Consider the following 25715-nt stretch of genomic DNA (forward strand, 5'->3'; position numbering starts at 1 on the left):
CGAAACCCCCCCCCCCCCCCATCAGTGGACAGTGATAATAATATTTATTTGTGTTAGTACCAGAGTCCCCACACAGTTTTAATTGGCTTGTCAGATTACCAAGACTGCGTCTTACATTGATCATCATATCGCTGATGTTGCATACGCAATGAACTATGCAAATTTTTCGACCTGCGGACCCTTCTCCATGTATCTGTGTCGCGCGCATCATAGGGGGTTGCAGAAATGTCCGTCCCCAAGGGTAGGGGTGCCTTGGTCTCAGCACAGGGTTCTTCTCGTTTTTTATGGTTTATTTTATTTAAGGTAGTATGCACCTCTAAAGTGAAAGATTTAAACGTTTGCTCAAACTTTCCTCAAGGAATCTTTCGAAAATTCTCTTTCAAAATGAAGAATAAAAATCGGGGGTCACCGTGTGAAACTTTGGTACCAGAGACACAAGTTACACAAGATTCACCGATATTTGAAATTCAAAATGACGCCATCCCCGTGTTAACTCTATGGAGAAAAATAAAGTTTTCTTATACCAAGAGCTTTAAAATGAACCCTCCACAAGAGGTATATCAGAAAAGAATCGTACAAGTTTGAGAGTCTGAATATCTGTCCCGAGGCGCGTTCTTCCTTAACACGTTTGACTATGATATGTATTGCTAATAAAGATTTATACTACCAATCTTTGGTGTCTTGGTCTTATGTTAGCGCGGGTTTTGTAACAATTTCTTTTTCTCCTTCGCCGTGTCACGCATTTGTCCTATGGCAATCTTGGGCGAAGTGTCGTCACTTTGTTGCGTCTATTACGCAAAGCGTTTGGTTTTGTGAACAGATATTCCCTGCTTTATAAATTACTGATTGATGGGATTGATGGAAAAATGTCAATCAAGGCAATTTATAAAAGATTCAAATGCTGTAATATGTCTACTCACTGGTAATTTATCGGCAACATTTGATACAAACACAGGTGTCAGGTAAGGCGATAATGTATCTCCAACTTTATTTTCTTTATTTATTAATGATCTTGTGACAGATTAGCAATCTCTTGACCGTGGGATAATATTGGGGGATTAAACTAGTGTATGCTTTTTTCCGATGACATACTTCTCTTTTCAGATTCAGAAGATAATCTGCAAAACATGCTTGATCAGTTCAATGTCTGGTGTAAAATCAAAAGTAGTTCATTTTAGAAAGAAAAATGTTGATCGTAGTCAATTTCAATTCCGAATTGGCAATAATAATTTAGATTATGTGGCACAGTACACGTTTCTTGGTGTTGTGTTGGATGAATATCTTGATTTTTGTGTCACTGTCAAAGCTCTTGCCGAATCGGCAAACAGGGCTCTAGGTGCTGTTATATCAAAATTTAAATTTTTAAGTAATATGGGATTTCATACTTTCCCGAAACTATATAATGCCTCTGTTGTACCAATTTTAGATTACTGTTCTTGGGTATGGGTCATGTATCATACAAAGAGTGTGAGGCGGTGTAGAATAGAACACTTAGATTTTAGTTGGAAGTGCACAAGTTTGCACCAACATTAACTATTAATGGAGATACTGGTTGGTATTCATGCATCTCAAGGCACTGGGTTAACAAAGTTCGACTTTGGAATCGTTTGTGGAGTTTAAATGAAAACAGATTAACGAAGAAAATATTTTTGTGGGATCAATCTTTAGCAGTGAATAATTGGTCATCTGTAATGTATGACACTTTTTATTCACTAGATATAGACGATATCCATGACGTAGTATTGAAAGAGTTAAAGAAAAAAAGCAAGCTGAATGTACTAGTCACTGATATGATTTTGTAACAAACAAATCAAAATTACGCACATATGCAAAGTTGAAATCTAATTTTGGGCAGGAAAAATATTTATCCTTTAACCTATCGAGGGCCGAAAGACCATTTCTTGTACACTTACGTTTTGGTATTCTCCCACTACGCATTGAGACTGGGCGATATAGACAGGAAAATATAGATAGGCGAATTTGTAGACTTTGTATGATAATGATAAAGAAGATGAATTACATTTTGTGTTTCATCGTAGCTTGTATGACAATTTTGTCATCAACTATTTGGTCTCGTAAACGAGTCAAACCGAGAGTTTATTCATTATAATGGCGTAGAAAAATTAGTACAGTTAACGGAAACAAATAGTAGAGCAACATGACAAAGTCATTTCAAAGAAGACGTAATACTTTATTCATCAATACTAATACTGTATGGATATCATATTAGTATTATACTATCAGTTAATTTAATTTCTATTTCATCGAGCTATCCTAATTCTAAAGTTCCAATATTATAATGACGTATGAGCCCATTGGACTTGGCGACCACTTACCGTTGATGTTTTATCATTATTTAAATGTCAATTTTAAGTCACGTCACCACTCTAATAAATACTGCTACTAAATCTCCGAAATGAGAAATATTTGCCGCGTAAAATGATTTCCTCAATTAACAACAGCGCCCGCATATGGTTCAAAATTACCAGTCCCTCACTCCAACATCCTTTACTTGATTTAAATTTGTTTCCACCTTTGTACAAGGTAATTAAAAGGATATAAACTATAAGACGCATCCATAAGCACATTAATTTCGTCTATGAGAGGAAGGTACACTATTGGAAAAAAAAACAACTTTCACTATCTCAATCGATGGACACACGCATGCACTCACTTGAGAAAGAGTATCCCAGTGTCGGAGTTGTTTTCTCGTAGTGGTTACTATTAATGGAAACATGATTGCGAAAGCCGTGGTCCCTAATGCCTAGTTCTAACAGTGGTTAATGTTGACATTGACTATTTGCATGGCGATAGTCATTTGTTTATCATTTAAAGTTCATCCCTTTGTTTTGAGACTTTGAGATAAAAAAACTGATGAAATTCCCGTCCCTTTAAAGGGACAGTCTTCAATACCTGGTTCTAGCTTTAGTGGTTGACATTGACAGTTTATGCAATTTTAGTCATATGTTTTCCTTTGAAAGGTGTGCATACTTAATAAACCTGTGCCTTTTAGGTATGACAGCACGGCAATTACACTGAGGAGTATTTACTAATTGTAAGCTAGAGGTTTGTTCGTTGCGTTTTGTTTCGAATCTCTTTTCTTTGATGGTAATTTGACAGTGAATTCAACACATACTGGCATACCGCGGGAACAAGATATGGTTTTCAAATTTTCATCAGGGTTCCGAAGGGATACTTGATCCCCTGGGGTTCAATGGTCTGCAAGACATTTGGAAGGACTCTCCTGGTGCAGTGATTTTTTATAGATTTACGCAAAGCTTTTGACTTGGTGAACCATGAAGTGCTTCTTAAAAAGCTTGAAATCTATAATTGTGATATAACATCCATAAACTGGTTTCATTCATATCTCTCAAATAGGAAACAAGTTGTGTGTTTTCAAGATCAAATTTCTGATGCTTTACCGATATCTACTGGGGTTCCTCAAGGTAGCATACTTGGGCCCCTTTTTTTCATATTGTTTATTAATGATTTACCTTTAGCTGTCAACAACACCATTGAAATGTATGCCGATGATTCTACAATCATGGCAAAAGGAAAGAACCTGGCAGAAATTGAAAAAACACTCAATGATGATCTTGAATCAGTAAGACATTGGTGTATGCAAAATAAAATGGTTATAAATACAAGTAAAACAAAGACCATGCTTATGACCACACATCAGAGATTGTCACGTCTACCAAGAAATGTTCTTCATTGTAAACTTGGTCAGAATATCTTAGAGTCTGTAAATGAAGAAAGACTTCTGGGTATAGTGGTAGATCAACACTTGAACTGGAAGTCAAATACTGATTCAATTTAAAAAGGTCAATTCACGTATAGCTCTACTTAGACGTATAATACGATATTTACCATTAAGTACTAGACGAACATATTATAATGCATATATACTTCCCCATTTGGACTATTGTTGTAGTGCATGGGGAACTAGTGCAAATATAAACAAGTTATTCAAATTACAGAAACGCGCTGTGCGTGTTATGATGGGCACTAAGTATAATTATCCGACCAATGGACTTTTTAGATCATTACATATTATGCCTTTACCTGATAGAATTTTATACAAAAATATGTGTTTAGTTTTTAAATCCTTGAAAGGTATAGCCCCATTGTATATGACGGAAATGTTCCAATATGTCAGTCAGTGTCATAGCCGTGTGACCAGAGCTAGCTCCCAAAATAAGCTTGATATCCCTAGAGCCAAACTGAATTTTTTTAAACACACGGTCAGTACAGGGAGCTATGGAATGGAATAAGTTGAAAACAGAAGTCAAATCTTCTGAGACACTTGTCTCTTTTAAAAGAAATTATTTAAAAACAATATTGGCAGAATTTTAATTTTTTCTTGCTTTTCCGTTAAATGTGGCGGTTGTTATATGTGGTTATTTGTATTTCCACTCTTGAAAATTGTTTTGTGGTTGTGTATATATTTGTTGTAATGTCGAGGGCCCTGGGGGAAATAAACTCTCTCTAGAGTTTACCAGGCTACCCTCATTAAATAAAGCCAAATTTAAAAAAAAAAAAAATGAGCGCAATCATTGGTCTAAATCACGGTTCCCCTTGTGGAGGGACCGTGTCTAAATATCTTAAAATAGGCTTGACATCTGGACGAAATTTCATGAAAGCTCAACTTACAACGCAAATTATCGCCTCATGTAGAGACCACCACAAAAAGCCAATGCACAAAACGCTATGGCAAGAATTCTACTACTTTGGTCAAAAATAGAATTCTTCCAAGTCTTGCGTTTGTATCGTGGGTTTAATGAAAGCAACACATCGTCCGTCACGCCGAGGATAGTATTTCTTGCGCCAATCCACGACGCACGTCCCTGAAGACGGTACCAGGCCCCGACAGCGGTACCAAAATAAAAGGCGTAAGCCAATTTGGGATCGGTGAACAACAGTTTCCAAAAGTTCGGTAGGACTCCAATTTCTCTGGCCAATTCGTCTTGATACAGAGTACTTGGAACCTGTGAAATGCGATGAGAAAAACGACCTAACATGTCATTGCCATTTGGAGAGGAAATGTTGTCTACCCACCAGCTTATGGGATCACTTAGATGTTGCAAAGTTTAAGCTAATCTTACATGAAACATCTTCGGTCCAGTGTGGCTATCCCAAGCAAATTAATTTAAGTCGCATACTAGTACACCGATTGATTACGGATGCATATAAGACCCGGCGGTTATAAGACCTTATAAGACCTGTTTCCACAAAACCATTCTGAGTTTTGCGGTGAGATAGCCTAGTTGCGACAAATCAACGCCAAGGAGGGCGAATCGACGATTCAAACACTTTGTATGAAACTACTTTACTCGTCTTCATGATGTCAAATATAATAGTTTACGAAGAAATATTCAGGTAGAACGCGCCTCAAGGACATATATTTGGACTATCCAACTTTTACGATTCTTTTCTGGCCTATCTCTGGAGCGGCGGGGGGGGGGGGGGGGTCATTTTAAAACTGTGTGGGTAAGAATTTTTTTTACTGTCTTAGTTCGAAAATCGATAAATTTTATCTATCTCTATAGAGTTAACACAGGGATGGCGGCCATTTTGAATTCAAAATCGGTAAATCTTTGGTAATTTGTTTCTCCAGTACCACAATTTGCACGATGACCCCAGATTTTTATTCTTGATTTTGAACGATAATTGATGAAAGATCCCTTGATGAAAGTGCGAGCAAAAGTTCAAGTCCTTCACTTTCGAAGTGCATATTAATTAGAACGCGGGGACTTTTTTTACAGCTCTGAGATCGCTGTCGCACTTCATCACTCGTGACACATGATTTAGATATATGTCAAACAGCTGGTATCCGTGATACTGAACATTTTTCGTGAAAATGACTACGTAGATAAAAATATAACAAAAAAACTCAAAAATAACATTTTCTTTCTGTGTATCTTGAACCTAAAATATTAAGCCACAAATGCGTTCTAACATAGCGATGAAAACACATCGGACAATCTGCCATCGGCGAAGTATTTTTTTGGAGGACAATCCTACTTACCGCCACGCAGAATCTACCGATTGGCTTTTTACTTCGGATGTCCTCGTACATCCCATCTCTACTTGGAAGTTTAAGCTCCTTTTTGATCACTTGAGCAGCCCAGCGAGTTTGCACGTCCACGGCGGTGTAGAAAGAGGGGAATATCCTGCTTGTTGCACCGATGATAAATAACGTTGGGTGCTTCAAATCCACTGGCACGATATACTTATACAGTTTACAGCTATCCGAGTCATCTGAAAGAAGTTGAAAGAAGTCAAGTTAAGAGTAGGGCAAACCAAAACGTGTTGGTAAATTGCTTTGACGTACGAAGACCACAGACAAACAAAGAGGCAGAGATATAGATAACCACAAATGCATTACATAGGTACACCTCTACAGAAATTAATACAATTTTATTCTACACCTATGGCTTATTACGCATGCAAAGGGTGTGCATGGGGCTGAAGGAGCGCCCTGAACGGAGGCGAAATTTCACAACAAATACTGGTCCCGCAAAGGGAAAAAGTACAGGTTCCTAATCCTACTGAACAGCCTTACCAAATATAAATGATTCGTCAAGTATACCATATCTGCTGAGATAGCCTGTTGCGAAGATTACTGCATCAAGGTTGTCGATGGCGGAGCCGTCTGATAAAATTACACCAGATCCTGTGAACTTTACAACTTCGGGAATTATAGTCACTTGACCAGCGGCGATGGAGTCTTGTATATGGTCGTTAATCATGGTCGACACCGGTCTGTCTGAATAGCGTACCTTTGGGATGAAAACCGAAAATATGAAAATGGTCGTTAATGGATTGGAATTCTGGTGGATTTTAAATGAAATATCACTGAATCTTGATAACAGTTCAATAGTAGCACATCAATTTTATCCCAAAGAAAAAAGAAAATAGCGTCAATGATACTTTGCTCACATTTGGTTACATATGCCAAGACAGAATGAGTGTATACACTATATTTAATAGTTTCTATGGACCTTAGCTTGTGATATTCATAGCAAGTGCATTTGAACAAATTTAAATGCACCTTCCATTGAAGTACAAAATAGTTTGCAACTTAAAACCGTTGATCACACACTTACACAATACCATGCAACCTGGTACTTCAAAACTAGTGATACAATCTGCCATACCAAACTAGAGGTGTTCCTTATAATATTGTAATGCATTAAATTAATGTAGACAATATATCGTCTCTCTATGGTCTATGGTTGCACAATAGAAGACTAAATTAAGATGTAATAATGGGCATTCTTCAGAGCTTTCATTTGTTAATGATGCTGCCACACCGTCATGATAATAGTATGTCCCAAACTGCCACTCCGTTAAACAAGCATTGCAGTATCATAGACAAAAGGGGAAATTTCAAAACACAAACCTATATATACCAAGGAGCCTGTGGCATCAGATATGTACATCTGTTTTAAGCCCTTCTAACCAAATTTAAAAGCATCAAACTAGGGAATTGTATAGAAGCCATTGCTTGACTTACAAAGACAAACAATTCCATAAATATACAATATGACAATGGAAAGAAACGAAATCCTTTTAAACCAAATTCAAGTTCCAGGCATTTGTTTCATACAAAATTGTCATATTTACAACCACAGATGTTAGCGTTGGTTGTTAATAACATGACCTTGCTGGATTAAGCAGGAAAGTTCGCTCTGTATACAGATGACACTTTTTGTGAATATACTTATGTTACCCCGCATCTTGTAAATGAAAGACTGTTTGTTCACAATAACTGTTTACCACAACTTCTTTGAGATTCACTCATGGCGACTTCAATGCAACACTTTTTGTATAATATGGTATACTAGTTGCCTTGCCGAGAAAATCTGACCAATGTTTATCGAGATTTTCACCAAGTTCTCACTTCATATGAACAAATACTAATTTACAGTTGAGCATGTATCTACCATAAATACACAGGTAAAATGTGCAGCAATTCTACATTTTGTTTGCAATTGGACCAGGGACTTCAATAATATCACATTTGGCATTAAAAAAATCCAAAGCGTGGCCCCAATTACCAGATCTGTACCCTAAAACTTATTTTAAACACAACATATAGATATTTCCATGCTAAATTTTCATGAACAATAGATGACTCTGACTGGAATGCATAACATGCAACCAATGTTTACAATTTGCTCATACACCAGATACATGGACAGATTTCAACATACAACGGTTAACTCAGAAGCCCTATAGAAAAAAGTAAACATTGTTTTACCAGTACAACTGATGCATCCACTTTTGGAACAACTTACAAAATCAATTCATTGAGATCAACTTAAGAATTTTAACAGTGTGAACATGACTATTCATTTCAAATCCTAACCTGACTTGGAATCTTCAAATGAGATACAGTGCGCTGTTAACTGTGCGCATGAAGACATTGGGGATGGATCATTTGATATCGTTGGGGGAGGGAGGAGGGGCTCTGAAAGATTGATGAAGTAGCATTATTTTTTTACCTGGTCCGCTGTACAGTATTTTTCCCTCCCTCCCATCTTTTCTATTTGCCAAGCCTTTTCTAGCGGGTTTTTATTGACATTTGCTGGGAATCTTTTTTCCCAAAAATCTTCCTGACCCCTCAGGATATTAAATGATCAACCTCTTGGTACTGACCATGTTTACATAAAGAGATACATGGGTCAGATAGCATGAAGTTTAAAATATGTTAACTATTTACAACCTTGATGCTCTTAAACATTGAAAAAAAAATATATAGAATATATTTGTTGGAGACCAAACCTGCTAATATCACCTTTAGCTTTAGTTTGTAATGATTTTTTTACTGTAGTTCGACACAAAATACAGTTAACCAAATCAAATGCTTACTAAATCACCACATTATGTACTCTAACATCCTGCAAGTATCAAATCGCCAAAAATCAGAAAATCTTTTCACACTATTTCTTCACAAAAATAATGAATTCTCGAATTGTGCATGTGATAAGTGTATTATTCCCTATTGTTTGTCTTCGTTGAGCCATAGACAGTATAGAGAGCTAGAGTTCAATAGTTTTTTAAAAACTCGCCCCATTCTTGCGTGCTGCATGCGCGTTTCCTTTCTTTGCATGGATTATCGTCATCATCTGTGGACTGTGAATGGCTGAATCCCCATGTCTGTCGACTGGACGTCTTCACAATGTAAAAGCCAGAACATTCTGAAAAAAGTTGGTATTTTCGCAGCCTTTCGAAAAAAAGACCGCTTTTTGTTAGGTACTTACCGCCAATCCAAATTTATGGCGATCATGAAAGCGTAACCTTGCCTGTTGGCCATATAATCGATCAGTCAAATTGGCAGGAAGATTGAGAATCGCCCTTTTCAAAAAATACAGCAGTGTTGGCCAACCTGATGCCGTAAATGTGGATACTACCTTCGTACCATTGCGCACACTCATATAGACCTAGTAGAAAGTACACAAAATGTACAGCCCAATAACATTTTACAGGTTTTCCATCATTTATGGTTTAATGTAACGTTTAATGTAATGTAATGTTTTAAAACTCAATCTTTTACTCAAATTTTCCTCATTGAAAATCTCAACGATTATTTTGCTAAATCGAGAATAAAAATCAGGGTTCTTCGCGGAAAATTTGGTACTAGAGATATACCCAACATTTACCGATATTTGAAATTCAACATGGCCGCCATTCCTTCGTTAATTCTCTGAGGAAAAATAAAATTTTCGATTTCGGAAAACTAAGACGGTGAAAGTTTCTTTCTCAAAGAGCTTTAAATGACCCATGTAAGTGGCAAACCAAAACAAAACAGAAAAAAAAGACTTGTTGTAAAGATTTTAGACTGAAATTGCAACAAAGAAAGGTTCTATAACGTACAATCTCCGGCATTATACTCTACCTTCTCACAATAACTGTGTCCAAGTTCACACGAGATATCGCCTGCTGTGTGAGACGAACCTGGCGAGAAAAATTAATATCCTTGAATTTTTGGAATAGATCGCTGACACTTTGCCACTCGTCAATCTGGCTGCTTTAAAGTTGTATTTTTCACATCAAGAAAAACTTAGAATAATGAAACTTCACTGGACTGAGCATTAGACTGCTGAACAGTCATCAGCATATTAGGAAAGCACTCAGCCATTTAATCTTGCTTGGCATTAATTAACGTAGCGATGATGCACACTTTTTTGCCACGTTCCAATATTTGACTTTGTCATTTTGTACAGCGACCATGTGTGTTTCAAACCTTACATACATACATACATAAACCTTACAATGTCATAGATACATAGATGCATGCATGCATGCATGCATACATACATACATACATACATACACACACACATACATACATACACACATACACACATACACACATACACATACATACATACATACATACATACATACATACATACATACATACATACATACATACATACATACTTACATACATACATACATACATACATACATACATACATACATACATACATACATACATACATACATACATACATACATACATACATACATACATACATACATACATACATACATACACACACACAACATTTGCATATATTTACGCCTAACCTCCATGGTAATTTTTCCCCAAATGTCAGCATGGCTGATTTTATCTGTTGTTTGCTTCTGTTCTTATTTTGTTCGCCCTCTGAATAGCAAAGAATTCAAAAGATTTTAATCGTGATATATCGTCATGCTCTGTTTGCGTTTGGAAATAATCTAACAAAACAATACTTGCCTACAATAACAACCCGCTTGCCTGCAAATGGAGCTGGTTCCCGATACTTATTTGCATGCATCGTCAATCCCCGAAACTGTTCACAGCCAGGTATGTTGGGAATATATACGTCACCAAACCCACCTGTGCATACCATCACCGCATCGAAGGTCTCCGTTCGAATCTCTCTCGTTCCGCCATCTTGAAAATGGACGTCCCATTTGCCCGATGACAAATAATCACCCGACTTATCTACACTGACGACATTTGTCTTGTAACGAATATATTTCTCAAGTCCAAAATGTTCAGCATACTGTTTAAGGTACTCGTGCATCTGTCTCTGGGACGGAAAAACTGGAAATTCCCTTGGCAAGGGGAAATCTGTGAACGACATCAGTGCTTTGGGAGTATTGCTCCAGAGACTGCGGTAGCAAGCTCCAATCTGTCCTTGCCTCACTTCGTTCGTATAATACCAAAGGCCACCTACAGAGAAATGTTTGCTTTGCCGTTAAGGTAGATCGCGCTTCGGGGACAGAGAGTCTGACTCAAACTTTAACAATTCTTTTCTGATCTACCACATGTGGGGGCTCATTTTAATGCTCTTGGAGAAAGAAAAACTTTCACCGTCTTAGCTTTTCGAAAAACCAAAATTTGATTTCCCCCTTTAGAGTTAACACAGAGATAGCGGCCATTTTTAATTTCAAATATTGTAGAATGTTGGGAGTTTGTTTCGCTAGTTCCAAACTTTGCACAGTGACCCCAAATTTTATTGTTGATTTGGTAAGAGAATGGTTGAAAGTTTCATTTCCGAAAGTTTGAGCAAAAGTTTATTAGTCTTTCACTTTCGTGGCTCATACTACCTTAATAGCAGTGACCAAAATATCCTTCCTCAGTAGCAAATTAAGGCCGTATCACAAACTTCGTAATGTTGCCTTGTAACTAACTCGTGGTATTTGTAATGATTGTGACTACTCATGCTTCATTAATACCTATGGCAGCTTTAAAAACGACCAGATTAGGGAGCCCCGGAGGAAGTCTCCCTCTAATTCTGAACATTTGAAAATACAAAGTTGTCATTTGGTGATATCTGAAAACTAAATCACATCTGACTCTCGGCAAGCCCCAGCAAAGTTTAAGCAAGTGTGTCAAACATACATCAATACATTTGATGTTTTGTGTTTATAAACACTGAATCTATGACATTTTAAACTCCTCCAGCATCCTGTAGCAGTAAATTGATGGTATGAAGACGAGCACATAACTTCACGTGATCATCATGATGAAGCCGGATGCAATTATTTTAGTCACTGCATTATAAGATACAAGTATGTCTTTTATGTTCTGAATGCTAGTTGGTGATACTTAAAATGACTGTCACACGTGAAATACTTGCCCAACCTCCTTTGTTTATCATTTTTAGAGTAACAACCTTTATGTTCATCAATTTTTTAAGTATCCCATTCCTCCGACCCCGAACGTAATTAAGGTTCAAAGACAAGTATTGAACCCTTCCAATTCATGAACTCTCTGCCGAAAATTAGGCTCGTAAGCCCATCAAAGTATACATTTTCTGAAAGCCTAAATATTGGCTTTATTTTAAAATTGTTAACATAGGGACTACGTGACAGTCATTTGGAATAACCTCTTAAAAATCGATTTTATTTTTCGTTTCCCTGCACCAAGGCTAATTAGCATGATAAAAAGGTGTAATGTCAATCTTCCAAAGTGTGTCTGCGATTTTACATACGTAACTATGAGCCTATCTGACTGATAACTGATCCCTAGTCTAACACCTTTCAAAGTATGTAACACAAAAAGTAGCATAGATTAAAAATAAATCCCATTAATTGGAAGTCTTCAATACATATCTTGGAACCTTAATGGCTTACCAATGAGATTGATGTTTCCGTCTTTCTAAACTTAGGGAGCCGTCATTATTTACGGCCGGGGGGGGGTCGGAGGAATTGCTTTCGAAACTCCAAAATTTCGAGTAACCCCCCTGCCAACCATGACGTGTTTGAGTAACCCCCTCTCTGCTACAGAAAATTTGAGTGACCCCCTTCCCCCCCAAAAAAAAATTGGGAAAGTTAAATATCTATACAGTAAAATGGATCGCTGCTGCGACAGGCCCTGTACAGACCCTGATTAAACCCTGTGGTATAGGTCTTTGTCGGAAGGAGGTTCCAATTGCTGTGGCAGGGGTTGATGTACAGGTCTGTATCCAGTGCTCTGGTGACATGCAGTTATTCTGTAGGATTTTTTTTCAAGAGGGGGAAGATGTGGTGCGAAAGCACTACAAGAGACCGCATAAGCGGTCGCGGGGGGAGGTCAGGAGGGGGGTGTCCCCCTCCTGCCATTGGAGCTTTTGAAAAATAGAGATTAAAATGGTGTTATTTGGTGGCACTTGGGGAGTATTTTTTTCGTATAAAAAACTCAAAGGAAAATAAATCTGAGACAGTATTCCAAAACTTATATTTCAGTTCACTGATTTCAACTATATTTTTTGAAACCGAAAAAATAGCGACAGACATACATTTATTCACATTTATTATTTATTATTATTTTCCTGCAATAAAAGATGGGTTTGTTGTCAGGCATTCAACTGGTTTTAAACTTTATAGCATCAGAATAAGCTTGCTTTACACATTTTCCCCTATCGGTAACCTATACAATGTAGAATATAGAAAGCAGACGTTTCTCATTAATGATCAGGCAAGTATATCAATCTTTAATCAGGAAATACTGAAAAATGTACTCATTACTAGCCTCTAACATACGGCTTGCCACGTCGAATAGCTGATCATTCTCATCTGAAGATCACAATAACGTGAAACACATAGTGTAATGAGATTTTAGTTTCTACTTGAAACCACCTGTAGTATGATTTATAGATATATATATATATATATATATATATATAGAAGAAACTTGGGTTGAAACACACTACCACACCTGGTTGTTAGGTTCCAAACGTATTTATTATACCTCAAACACAACGTTTCGCTCTAAATTTAGAGCTTCTTCAGGTGTTTTCTACAATAAAAAGTACGAACATGAAAATTACAATGGTTGAATTGTGTAGGAAAACGAGCAATGTAGAGTTATAAGTCTGTGAAAATCTGGAAATGTACATGAATGACAGGAGAGACTAAAAAATTACAATGGTTGAATTGTATAGAAAAACGAGCCATCCCTAACATGCCAATTATATCATACCGACGCAATGTTAACCTCAAAGACCTCCTTGTCCGCTCGAATATTAACAACGCCGGTGAATCCAGCCCCGGTTTCACCAAATGTCAATCTACGAGGGGTTGCAACATTTGCAAATATACCCTTAATACATCACAGTTCCAAAGCACAGTCAACAAGAAAACATACACAATCAGAAATGCCATCAGCTGCAACAGCAAAAACGTCGTATACCTCCTCACATGCCAACGCTGCCATAAACAATATGTCGGGGAAACTAAAACATCTCTCAGACTTCGTTTCAATAACCACCTCTCCTCAGTGCGTCATAAAAAAGATACCCCGGTCGCCATACATTTTAATTCTGATCAACACAGTATCAGTGATGTTTCAATAATTGGCATCATCCAAGTCAATAAACAGGATGACAAACTACGCAAACATTTAGAATCACAATGGATCAAAAAACTTGACACACTGTCTCCAGCTGGCCTAAACATTCGCCCAAAATTTACATAGCATTTGACAGCGCCCCCACATACGAGCTTTGGAGTATTTAAAGTACCCCCCCCCCCCCCGCCTGGACTTCAGCGCGCCAATTTCCAGCTCTCGGCGTAGGTCCAGACAGTTTGACCGTACAACCTCGAGGTTAGTCTCTCTCCTTTCATTTATGTACATTTACAGATTTTCAGATACTTGTAACTCCACATTGCTCGTTTTTCTATACAATTCAACCATTGTAATTTTTTAGTCTCTCCTGTCATTCATGTACATTTCCAGATTTTCACAGACTTATAACTCTACATTGCTCGTTTTCCTACACAATTCAACCATTGTAATTTCATGTTCGTACTTTTTTTGTAGAAAACACCTGAAGAAGCTCTAAATTTAGAGCGAAACGTTGTGTTTGAGGTATAATAAATACGTTTGGAACCTAACAACCAGGTGTGGTAGTGTGTTTCAACCCAAGTTTCTTCTATCTTCACCCATTCCACGCTCCACTGGGGATCACCTGAATTCCTACAGTTTCTTATATATATATATATATATATATATATATATATATAATATATATATATATATATATATATATTATATATATATATATATATATATATATATGTGTGTGTGTGTGTGTGTGTGTGTGTGTGTGTGTGTGTACACAAATACCGGGTATGAATATACATATCTTTACTATTATTGTTGTATTAATTCGTAACTCCGCTAAATGCTTCAATACATGTCAACAAAATTGAGTAGCCCCCACTTTCTTGTTCTCCACTTTTGAGCAACCCCCCTTGTAGCTTTCGATTTTTTGAGTGACCCCCCTCAGATTCCTCCGAACCCCCCAGGCCATAAATAATGACGGCTCCCTTAGGGCCTACATACAAATATGTACGGAATAGTGCTGGGTAATAAAGCAATTGGAGAATTTGTGCGAATGGTAAGCCTGTAAAATGAATATAATATATATATAAATTAATATTATACCAAAAATTTCTTTAGAAATGCTTGTCCTGAAATTGTACGTACCTAACGTGTCATGTCTTTCAAAACAGACTGGTTCAAAGTCTTCCTCCAGGCTGTTTTTCAACGCAGCGAGACCGCTGACACCGGCACCGATGATTGCTACTCTCTCCTTAGCACGCTCCATTTAAACACGAATGTGTATTGTATATTTCAGTCCGAGTGTGCGTCGAAAGTGAAGCTGCAAGACGAGTCTTTTACACTGGAAGTTGAAGGCGGTATTTCTATGACAGGTCGTAAGTGGTAAGAGACTTGGTGATGGCCACGTACTCGAGGTAGGCCAAGCCTTGTCGAATCAAAACTGGGTGAAATGGCGACTTTTAATACTCCCTATGACCTGTTATGACCGTATGACCTTCCCGGTAGTTCATAAGTCTGCTTTGCCGTCGATAAGGTTGATTGTTATCACGACTGCTGATGTTTACATAAAAGTTTCATGTCAGGTCGACACAATTGTAGTGCAAGGTACGTAGCGATCATTATTCCACGGCCTCGCCTCCGTGCACGGATAGCGACTTATGGTGATATATCATGTACACTTATCAGGCTCTATATAGGTCATCAGCTGGTCAGCTTTGTCGACGACATGGAGAGTCGCAAGGCCTGTGAAGATTGACTGCTTCTACCATGATACTTCTCTGTGGATGAAGTATTTTCGTCCAGTGTCAAGCTATGTGAGTTTTGTGGTTTCTGATATCGTGCAGTGTAGTGCAGTGACTTGCCCTTCGCCCGCGGGCAGTCGTACTGAAATCTGATTGAGGAGCACAGCCATCCGCGCCAGAATCAGAATCACAATCATTTTCAAATGTTACGCGAAGCTGATTCCTGTGATTCTCGTTTCGAAACACCACGCGATTCTGGTTCTGACGCTCCCATCGACATTTTTTGTTTCCTTTGATGACATTTGTCGATATGACATGAAGAATCATTGTAATTTGCATTAAAAGCCCAGAAAATGACCATGTTTTCGAATCTATAAAAAGAGAACACGGATGAAACAGCGTTACCCTGTTTGGGACTCATATACTGAAAGATAGAAAAATGTTTTTAAATTCTCACAAAAAACACCTTGTGATCTACAGGTCGGTTTTTTCTTTGTCGCCGCAATTGATTTTTAGGTAAAATTTTTAAAACAAGTTTCTTCCACGCTCACGTAGGATAACCGTGGACACAATATACTGACTACGACCGGCCATTGTTAACCACGGCACCCGCCGCGGCATATATAATAGGCAGGAAACTCAAAAAGGTAAGACACTTCTGTAAATCTCTGTCAGTATGGCACATGTCTTTATCGACCAAGTATTCGTGAGCTGTCTGAAAATTATCGGAGATTTTTTGAAACTCCTAGAACATCTCAAGGTGTATTTCTTATCTGGAGACGCTCATCGATCAGCATACTATATATCGTTTGCCAAGGAAAAATATCGACAGGTCGTCTTTTTTGAATGATAGCAGCTGAACTATCCTTTGACGGAAATATTTGCGTAATCAAGATTTTAAAGATGCCTTTCTTTTTTTACTACGTTCTTAAACGTTGTATTTTTTTGGTCCATGTCTAAAGACGATGCATTTTTAGATATTGCACAAGTAGTGAAGTCTACCTTAAAAATCCCATATTCCCAGTCCTGACAGGTAGAATTGTTTTTCCATGATTCTTTTTTATTGTAGAGCTTACATTCACTTGCATATCAACTTTCATTTATGGTAGAATTGTGTGGATTATGAACAGGTCTGAGAAAGTAGTCGTGAGACAAAGTCATCCAATAGTATAGATGACTACTCAAGTTTATTACTAAACTAATAAAAGACAGTGGTTACGTACAGTGAAGCATAACACTTGGGTGAGAGACCGTGCATAGAATTCATTGGCGTGAAGTGTCTCTGTTGAGGGTAGAAATGCCTCCGATTTAGAAGGGAGAGTCTGTTAAAGTATGCTGCCACGGAAGTGCCCGGCGGACTGTACCATTATTTTTAGGGGTGGCCGACTGTTGTTAGGGGCTGAATACATTGGCAGGAGTGGCCGAATGAATTAACTACTAATTGAAGGGCGAGACTTTGCAGTATAACGCTAATGGCATACATGTTTCTTTAACGGTATATCTCTTTTTGGAGGATTAAAAATGGTCCTGAAAAGGACCGTTTGGTTTGGTTTGGTATATCTCTTTTCAACTTACTTTAGTGGATACTGCTCTGCAATATTCTTCAAAATATTGCGAACAGCCTCCTCATCTGTCCTACCGTACCGCTCTCGCCACATATACTCATCCTGGTAACCTGGAAGCATCTCCTTCGATACACCATTCATCCTCTTCAACTTGTGGCAAAAAAGACTTTCGTCAATCTCAACCACAGTGCCCGAGCCGCCCAGATGGATGTCTTCAGTCAGTAGCTTGGTACTGCATACCTCTCGCAGGAATTTGCAGTAATCGACTAACGATTGCCGCGACACTCAGGTCTCAGTAGCTATCTTTCGCAGTGGGTAATCCATAGCCCATGTTAAAATTATTTTAAAAAGAACGTCCAACCGTAAACGAGACTTGGAAAAAAAAGATCCATGTCTTATTGAAAGTCTGTTCCGAAATTTTGTGCAGTCCTTTTCCCGACAACGCCATGTATACCCATCAGAGATATTTTTAGCAGGTGTCCAAACCATAGGCTTGTCACAAGAAACACAATTTTGAGAAGATGCCAAGCCCATGCTCTTTCAGATAGGCAATGGTGTCGTCTGCACCCTGGATTGTAATGGCTTGCGCTTGCCATTCCGAAACTAAATTGATGTCTAAATGGAAATAAAACCAAAAGTTTTGTGTTTTAGGAATATGTTTAGAATGATTTAGAAAAAAATCCAAACGTATGTATTCAGAAAGATTCCAAACGAAGCAGAACTTGAGTCAAAATGACAGAATTTGACGGAACAGGGAAGAGCGTGAGGAGTACCACTATCGCTGAAGGTCAGGAGACCAGTGACCAAAAGTCGAAAAGTAAGCCATATTTAAACCCGATGGTGTGAAAGACATATTCACTCAATGCAAAGTTTACCTTCTAAAATAATGTCTTTGTCGGGAATATATACAAAAACTGTCGGCATGTTACAGATTCTGGGACAAGGTTGTCGTTTTTGACACCCCACTTCGCACATTCTAACCGCAAAGAACACTTTGTTAAAAAAGCTGTCGGCATGTTGCGGGTACTGCGACAAGCTCGTCGTTTTGGCATCCCACTTCACACATTCTCTTACTGCGGCATCTTTTGATAGTGTAGTTGAACATAGTTGAGAAAGTTGAACTTGTCCGCAGTTTAACTTGACAAACGCGTCCGAACAACGTGCATAAATTTCCACCAAAAAAGGGCGACCGGCTGTCACGTAAATAACGTGTGATTTATTGACCTGAGACATGGATGAAGTGGAATAGACAGAACGAATGATTTATTGAAATAGCTGATTTGGGTTGAAGAGACGGAACGGAACTTACGGTTTATTCACCGATTTATTGAACTGGACTGGAACTCGACTAATCGAGAAAAACTGAGAAAGAACGTACGATTAATTACCTGAGCTTGTATGGTTTTTTCGCCGATTTATAGAACAAGAACTGAAAACTAGAAATGGCCTGTGCGTAGGTGATCTTGGGTGAAGAGACAAAACGTTTGCTTTTTCGCAGATTTGTAGAACAAAAACTGAAAACTGGAAATAGAACTGAAATCTAGGATTGACCTTGGGACTTTACGTAGCTGATCTGGGTTGAACGTTGTACGTTTATGCAAGAGGCAGAATGTAAGTTGTACGTTTATTCGGTTTGTTTTTTCGCCGATTTATAGAACAAGAACTGAAAACTAGAACTGTCCTGTACTGAAAACTAGAATTGATCTTGGGACTTTACGTAGCTGATCTGGGTTGAACGTGCTACGTTTATGCAAGAGGCAGAACGTACGTTGTACGTTTATGCAACTCTCAGGCTATAAATAACTCGTTGCCATGTAGATTCCCGCGGGGAATTGTGGCGTCTGTCGGCGACCGAAAGCGTTATCGTTTTAATTCATGTCAGCTATTTCTTCTGTTTCATTTGTCGGCTCTTTCAGTTTTTCTTTTTCCAGTTTTAATGCATGTAAGCTATTTCTTCTAGTTTCATTTGTCGGCTACCGAAAAAGGATACCGTGTTATAGTCATGACAATCACCCGCCCTTTTGTCCCTCCCACAGAGAAACCCAATTAGCGCGCCAATGTATTCAGTCCCTCACAACAGTCGGCCACCCTAAAAAATAATGGTACAGTCCGTCGGGCATATCCGTGGCAGCATACTTGAACAGGCCCACCTGGTGAGAGGTTTCCCTTTGATAATAATAATAATATAATCTTTAATCATATTAATATTACAATTCAATAACGAATGTACATCTGAGTTGTGCTGTGATAAAGGGTACACGGAAACGGAAAATAGCAAATGCTAGTCTAGTCCGTTCCCAAAGCCATAACACTTTTGGCAGGAAAAGTGTCTATGTGTCACGAGAAAGGCACATGATGGATTAGACATATTATCTCAGCGGATGGAATCTCTGGTTGGTAAAATAAAAAGTGAAGCGGTGCCTCAAAGCTTAAATCTTAGAAGGAATGTAGTTTTAGTATAGTCTAATAATGACGTAATACAAGAATGTATTTCCTACAGAATTCCACTGGACGACAGATATTCAGATTCTCAAAAAATTTACAATTCTTTCATGATCTACCACTCGTTGGAGCACATTAAAAATTTTTTTTTTGTGTGTAAGCAAAAATGTTACTCTCTTAGTTTTTCGAAAATCGAAAATGTTATTGTTCCCCATAGAGTTAACACTGGGATGGCGGCCATTTTGTATTCCAAATATCGGTAAATCTTGGGTAGTTTGTTTCTCTTGTACAATGATTTTTATCCTTGATTTCGAAAGAAAGTGGTTTAAAGAATCCTTTGGGAAAATTTGAGCAAATGTTTAAGTCATTCACTTTCGAGACACATACCTTCTTTTTTTGTTCCGGCACTTTTTGAATATATGCGATCGACAATAAATCTTTACACTATGATGCAATGTCAATAGTCCTAAACGAAAGAGACATGCGGCTCAAACGTGAGGGCGGGGCTCATACCTCTACGCACGCACTTCTTGATCTAAATGCTGAGCACATGAATCTATAATTTGATTAAGAAAACAGAGAGAAAACGGACACACAATCTTTTCCATTTGTATATACCATGGTAGCTTTAAGAATCGCAATGCAGTTTTTTAGTAGCTTTAGTGAAGAATATTTATTTGAAGGAGACACGTTTTAGGTTTTAACATTCTCATTTTGCTTCCATATTTCGCTATAATACTGATAACTCACTAAACTGTCCTTCACATGATTTTTGAAAGCATATAGCAATACATCAAAAACACTGACTGATAATGTATGAACGGCTTTAAAACTGTAATGAAGGAGTTCTTGTTGCTTTGGCAAGTCTTTTCTGAAACTCTGAGAACAGTCATTTATCAAAGAGTAAGTAAACCAGCTGATACCACTGGAACAGCGCCCGTGGAGTGTTTAAAACAGTAAACAAAAACGGCGGCAATTCCAATAGTCATAAACGAAAGAAATGTGCAGCTTAAACGTGAGGGGGAGCCTCATGCCCATACGTGTCAGGATGCACTTCTTGATAGAAGTGCAAATGTTTAGCACATGAATTTCTAAATTGATTAATTTAAAGTGAGCCTGAAAGCAAACCTACAAGCAGTCTCCTGCATTTATATATATCATGATAGCCTTAGGCATTGCAGTGTAGTTGCTATATAGTTTTGCCGTTTGAATGTTATGTAGAAAACACAACTTTGGTTTTCATGTTTCTCTAGAGACAATAGACAGGTTTGGCTACACGTTAACGTGAACGCGTAACGTCACGAATTTCTGCGATTATATCATCGACTTGTGCCTACATTCTCCGCGTACACGGAGCCGGCGTCGCGTATTTACATGGAGACAGATGTTTTCACGTAACTTGTAGCCTAAACGTGTACATTTATTCTCATCTTTAGGTGTCTGCCATCTGCCATCATGGATGTTAAACCGTTGACCTATGACGTCACATTCTAACGTCCGGATCTCAACAAAAACACGTTTTCAAAAACTTACAATGTGGGAAAAAATATTGTTGGAGATTCTATTTAATTACGGAGCTGAATTTGGCTTATAAACAAAGTATCGACCGAAAACGTGTTTTTGTTTAGATCCGGACGTCAGACTAGTCCTGTTTCAAAATGACCTACATTACACGTCCTACACACATGTACTGCATGCTCTGATTGGTTAATCCGCTTCTCTAAGGTCCACTTTCGGAGCAGTCATTGGAGGGACCTCATGTGTTAGGTCTCATTATTATGTATTATTCAATTTACAGCTTCCTGATTGGTTAATGTATAGTTCCGGTCCTCCAGTGTTCACTGCCTCATTATGCAATGTCCCATGTACGTTTGGATGATGCTTGCACTTGGTCGCAGCTCGATCCCAGTATATGAAGAAAGGTACTCATGCCGAGTATTTGTCAAAATATCTAGTTAGATTTGACCTTGTTCGAGAGTTCCTTCAGTATTCATGGCATTTTATGTGATACTGTGAATTATACACGAATTAAATATTGTCAGGAGAAATTTTGTCCTTTTTTCTGCACGAGTTGGTTGAAATGAGCTACTGACGCCTGAAACCGTTACGTAATTTTTGTTACGTAATGCCTTGAAGCTCTATTGTTTCCTCTTGTCATTCACAGGCCTCACTGCTGTGGATGCGGCCATTGCCCCCGTCAAATCAAAATGAAAACGAAAAGCGTGAACTTTGTACGTAACCAACAATTGGAAAACAAAGAGCCAACATGCCTGTTATGCTAGATTTGATTCAAGTCGATGAATTTTAAAAAAATAAAATCATTTATAATAGTTTCTCTTGTGTCTCTCCAATTTCGTACAAAACTATTCGGAATTTGGTAGCCCAGGCCATGTTTTTCCGGGGTTTTTCCTAGCGATTGAATGGGTGACCTTTGAGTCTGCGCAGTATAGTGAGTCAGTTTCTGCCGGATTCACCTCCAGGTGAAACTCCCCCGCGTTCACCCGACACATCGATATCGCGTCCACTCCACTCACGCGCGCGTTTCACATGAAAGCAAAATACTAGTATCGTTGCGTTCTCTCAACTCAAACATTAACAAATCACAGACTTGAACCGAGTCTACTTAATGCATAAAGGGGCAGGGATAAGTAAAAACATGGAAATTTAACGCATGAAGGTTTGTCGGGCATTTTTCGTTGTAACTTTCGGCCGATCCGTGTACATCACGAATAACGTATTACTTCAGCGGTAGCCAGGAAGCACGTGGGACATTGCATAATGAGGCAGTGAACACTGGAGGACCGGACCTACACATTAACCAATCAGGGAGTTGTAAAGTGAATAATACATAGTAATGAGACCTAACGCATGAGGTCCCACCAATCAGCGTAACTAGCTATGCGCATTTTTATGTATTTTTGTGATTTATCGAAGAAATGTTGTATGTTTTAATGTTATATAGAAAAACACATTTAATTTTGCCTTTCACTAGAGACAGCTACGTCAAGTTAAAGCGACTTTTATAATAGTAAAAAAATTCATCCTTTGACGAAAGGATTTCTGAAATATTGACCATATGTTGTGCCGTGCAATACAAATTAAAAGTACTGGTATTACAAATGACATTACAATTCATATCCTAGCAATAAAACATGTGCCGATACCCTGTAATTTATTCTAAAAAGCAAAGTGTACAGTTGGAACCTGTAATTAACGTGGCAACTGCAAGTTTATCTTTAACTTTCAATTAATACAACCAGGCAATGGAAATTAAAGCGAACGATTGACACGTTGCACGTCATATTTTTTCAGACAAAATGATACGATTTTCATGTGTTTCAATGGTATCGATGTGACGTAAACAGTGATCACTGTCTCAATTTTCTACGTTGACTACAGTGTTAAGCTGTCCCTGATATACGTCGTACTCCGATAAACATGTCAGCGAGGCTTGTTTTTGTGAACGTCTAGTACCTGAGAAACATTCTCTCGAAATAACCACACAATCTGAGTTTTGCCTATGTCAAGTTGAGCGGGATTTAGAATAGCAAAAATGTAATGTCTCGATGGAGGGTTACAGAAATATTGGCAATATCTTTCGTTGTTAGCTACGAATTGAAACTACTGATAAAGTGTGCCCTTGCAGTAACCATGTACCGTGTATGTCCTATTATTTGTTGGGAAGACAAAGCGTATCTCGGTGGAACTTCTAATTAATATGAAAATTTGCAAGTTTATTTCTCCCTTCCAAGGATTCTATATCCAAACAACGAGAATAAAACTGAAACGATTGACATGTGGCACGACATGTTATTTGAGACAAAATGATACACTTTTCTTTTTTCCGTTTTCGCGCGAGTTTCTTTGTCGTTCTCGCTCTCTTTTTCAAACGCAAATTTAGCCTGCGTACAAAGTTCCTGCTTTACACGCCAGAAATCAAGACCAAACTGACATGTTTTTTGAGCTCTTGCAATTTTAACTCCAAAGTCAGAAGCAGAGAACAGCATATTTCTTTTTAAATTTTTTAAGTGTTTATAGCAAGTTTTATTGGTTGCATATAAGGTAAAGCCGTTGCTCGTGAGTCGCTTTGGCAATATGACGTTCGCGCCAAGTTACATTTCAGATATATTTTCGCTCGTTGCGTCACTTTAAAGGGAAACCGTCGTCGGAACTGCGTCTATGTGAGTTTCTTGTTTACAAACAATGCATTTCGTGCACGATATCTAGATGCACTTCATCATCATAGCTGCAATATTTAAATTATACGACGTATTTTAACTTTCATCAATCACCATTGTACCTTGGATACAGTGTTTACATTGGTCGTATGGGTCCCATACTACCTTTGAGCGCAGTTCCGACGACAGTATTCAGATCCAGTATCGGTACAAACTACAATTAACATGTAACTGTTACTATTCATAACTGTTTATGGAAACATCACGTTAAATATTAATGTTTATTCATAAAATGTACACTACCTTCATTTTTCTGAGTATAGTTCAAACATTTGTTATTTTCGTCAACATGTTCAAAACAAGCGGGTAAGACACGATTTGCGTCTTCTGTTTTGTATGCAAATCGACTAATAATCATAATCCTGCTGTTTTAGTCAACAACCACTAGATGAGTGAGTCTCAAACCTATCCAATCTTGGTTCCACAATAAATTCCTGTGCCAACACTGTCTTCCGCTAATCGACATACAAGGGGCATTAGAAGGAAATGGTACCCAATCTTGCTTACAAATAGTGCATATCATGTGTGAGAGTCGATGTTGTTTCGCCGTCCTTCTTCAATGAAATAACGATAATGAAGAACACCGAAAACATGCAAATGTAAAATGTAAACGTTTCGTTACTTTCTAAACCTAAATATCTTTCGGCTATAATACACTTATAGTAAACTTTTATATTGTCTACATGTGCTTTATTTTGATTTTTTCTGAGATGTTACTTATCCATTGCTGTTGAATGCATTGGACTCTGGTTTCGAAGAAACTAAAACAACAATTGCTTATTTCCAAGCCCATGTGAAAAATGCACATTTTTAGTGATCCTTCCCCGATCATCAAGTTTTTTTTTTTTCAAAATAGACCAAATTCAGACGTGTTATTGATACTGGATCTTGAAAGTGACTTCTTATTCTGTTTTAATGATTTTTCTGATAGCTTTTGAATATTTGCATAAAATGCTTTCTTACGGCTTTACACTGATTCAACGAGTCTGTTGTACCAGAGCGTCTGATCATTTTTATTTTTCGTAAGCAGAACGCTTTGCTGATTGACATAATGACCAAAATCACACTGGTTGATTTGAAGATTGCTTATGAGATACTCTGTCTTCATACTCATCTCAAGCTGTTTGCAATTCCTCATTTAGTTTTGAAATGACACACTTGATATTCGGGAATGCACTTATTGATTCCTTTAACAGATTTTGTACATGTGGCCATGGAATTTTTCTAAGACTTTTTCTGAGAGATTCACCATGTGATTCAATTATTTGAAAACATACCGACTTTCAGCCATAAGTATTGCAGTGATTGTTGTTGTTCATTCTTTTCGATAGGAAAAGCAGGAACATTCACATGGCAGCTGAGAGAAGAAATTTGTCGGAATCGATTCTATGAAGTACAT

At 38.0% G+C, this 25715-nt stretch overlaps 1 protein-coding gene and 1 long non-coding RNA gene across 2 annotated transcripts; one reads left to right on the forward strand and one right to left on the reverse strand.

The window, feature by feature from the left end:
• Positions 1 to 958: 958 nt before the first annotated feature.
• On the reverse strand, positions 959 to 16245 carry LOC139114305 (flavin-containing monooxygenase 5-like). The gene is made up of 7 exons (XM_070675934.1): positions 15476 to 16245; positions 10772 to 11233; positions 9905 to 9963; positions 9270 to 9449; positions 6566 to 6782; positions 6029 to 6261; positions 959 to 4988 (listed from the first exon to the last, which is right to left on the reverse strand). Exons 1-7 carry the CDS (start codon positions 15594 to 15596, stop codon positions 4662 to 4664), a joined length of 1599 nt encoding a protein of 532 aa, XP_070532035.1. The 5' UTR covers positions 15597 to 16245; the 3' UTR covers positions 959 to 4661.
• LOC139114306 (uncharacterized) lies at positions 16022 to 25715 on the forward strand. Its single transcript, XR_011547842.1, has 3 exons — positions 16022 to 16143; positions 16627 to 16718; positions 25648 to 25715. It is a non-coding gene; the product is annotated as an uncharacterized lncRNA (long non-coding RNA).

The sequence above is a fragment of the Ptychodera flava genome, chromosome 16 (genome assembly GCF_041260155.1).
Source record: "Ptychodera flava strain L36383 chromosome 16, AS_Pfla_20210202, whole genome shotgun sequence".
Taxonomy (NCBI): domain Eukaryota; kingdom Metazoa; phylum Hemichordata; class Enteropneusta; family Ptychoderidae; genus Ptychodera; species Ptychodera flava.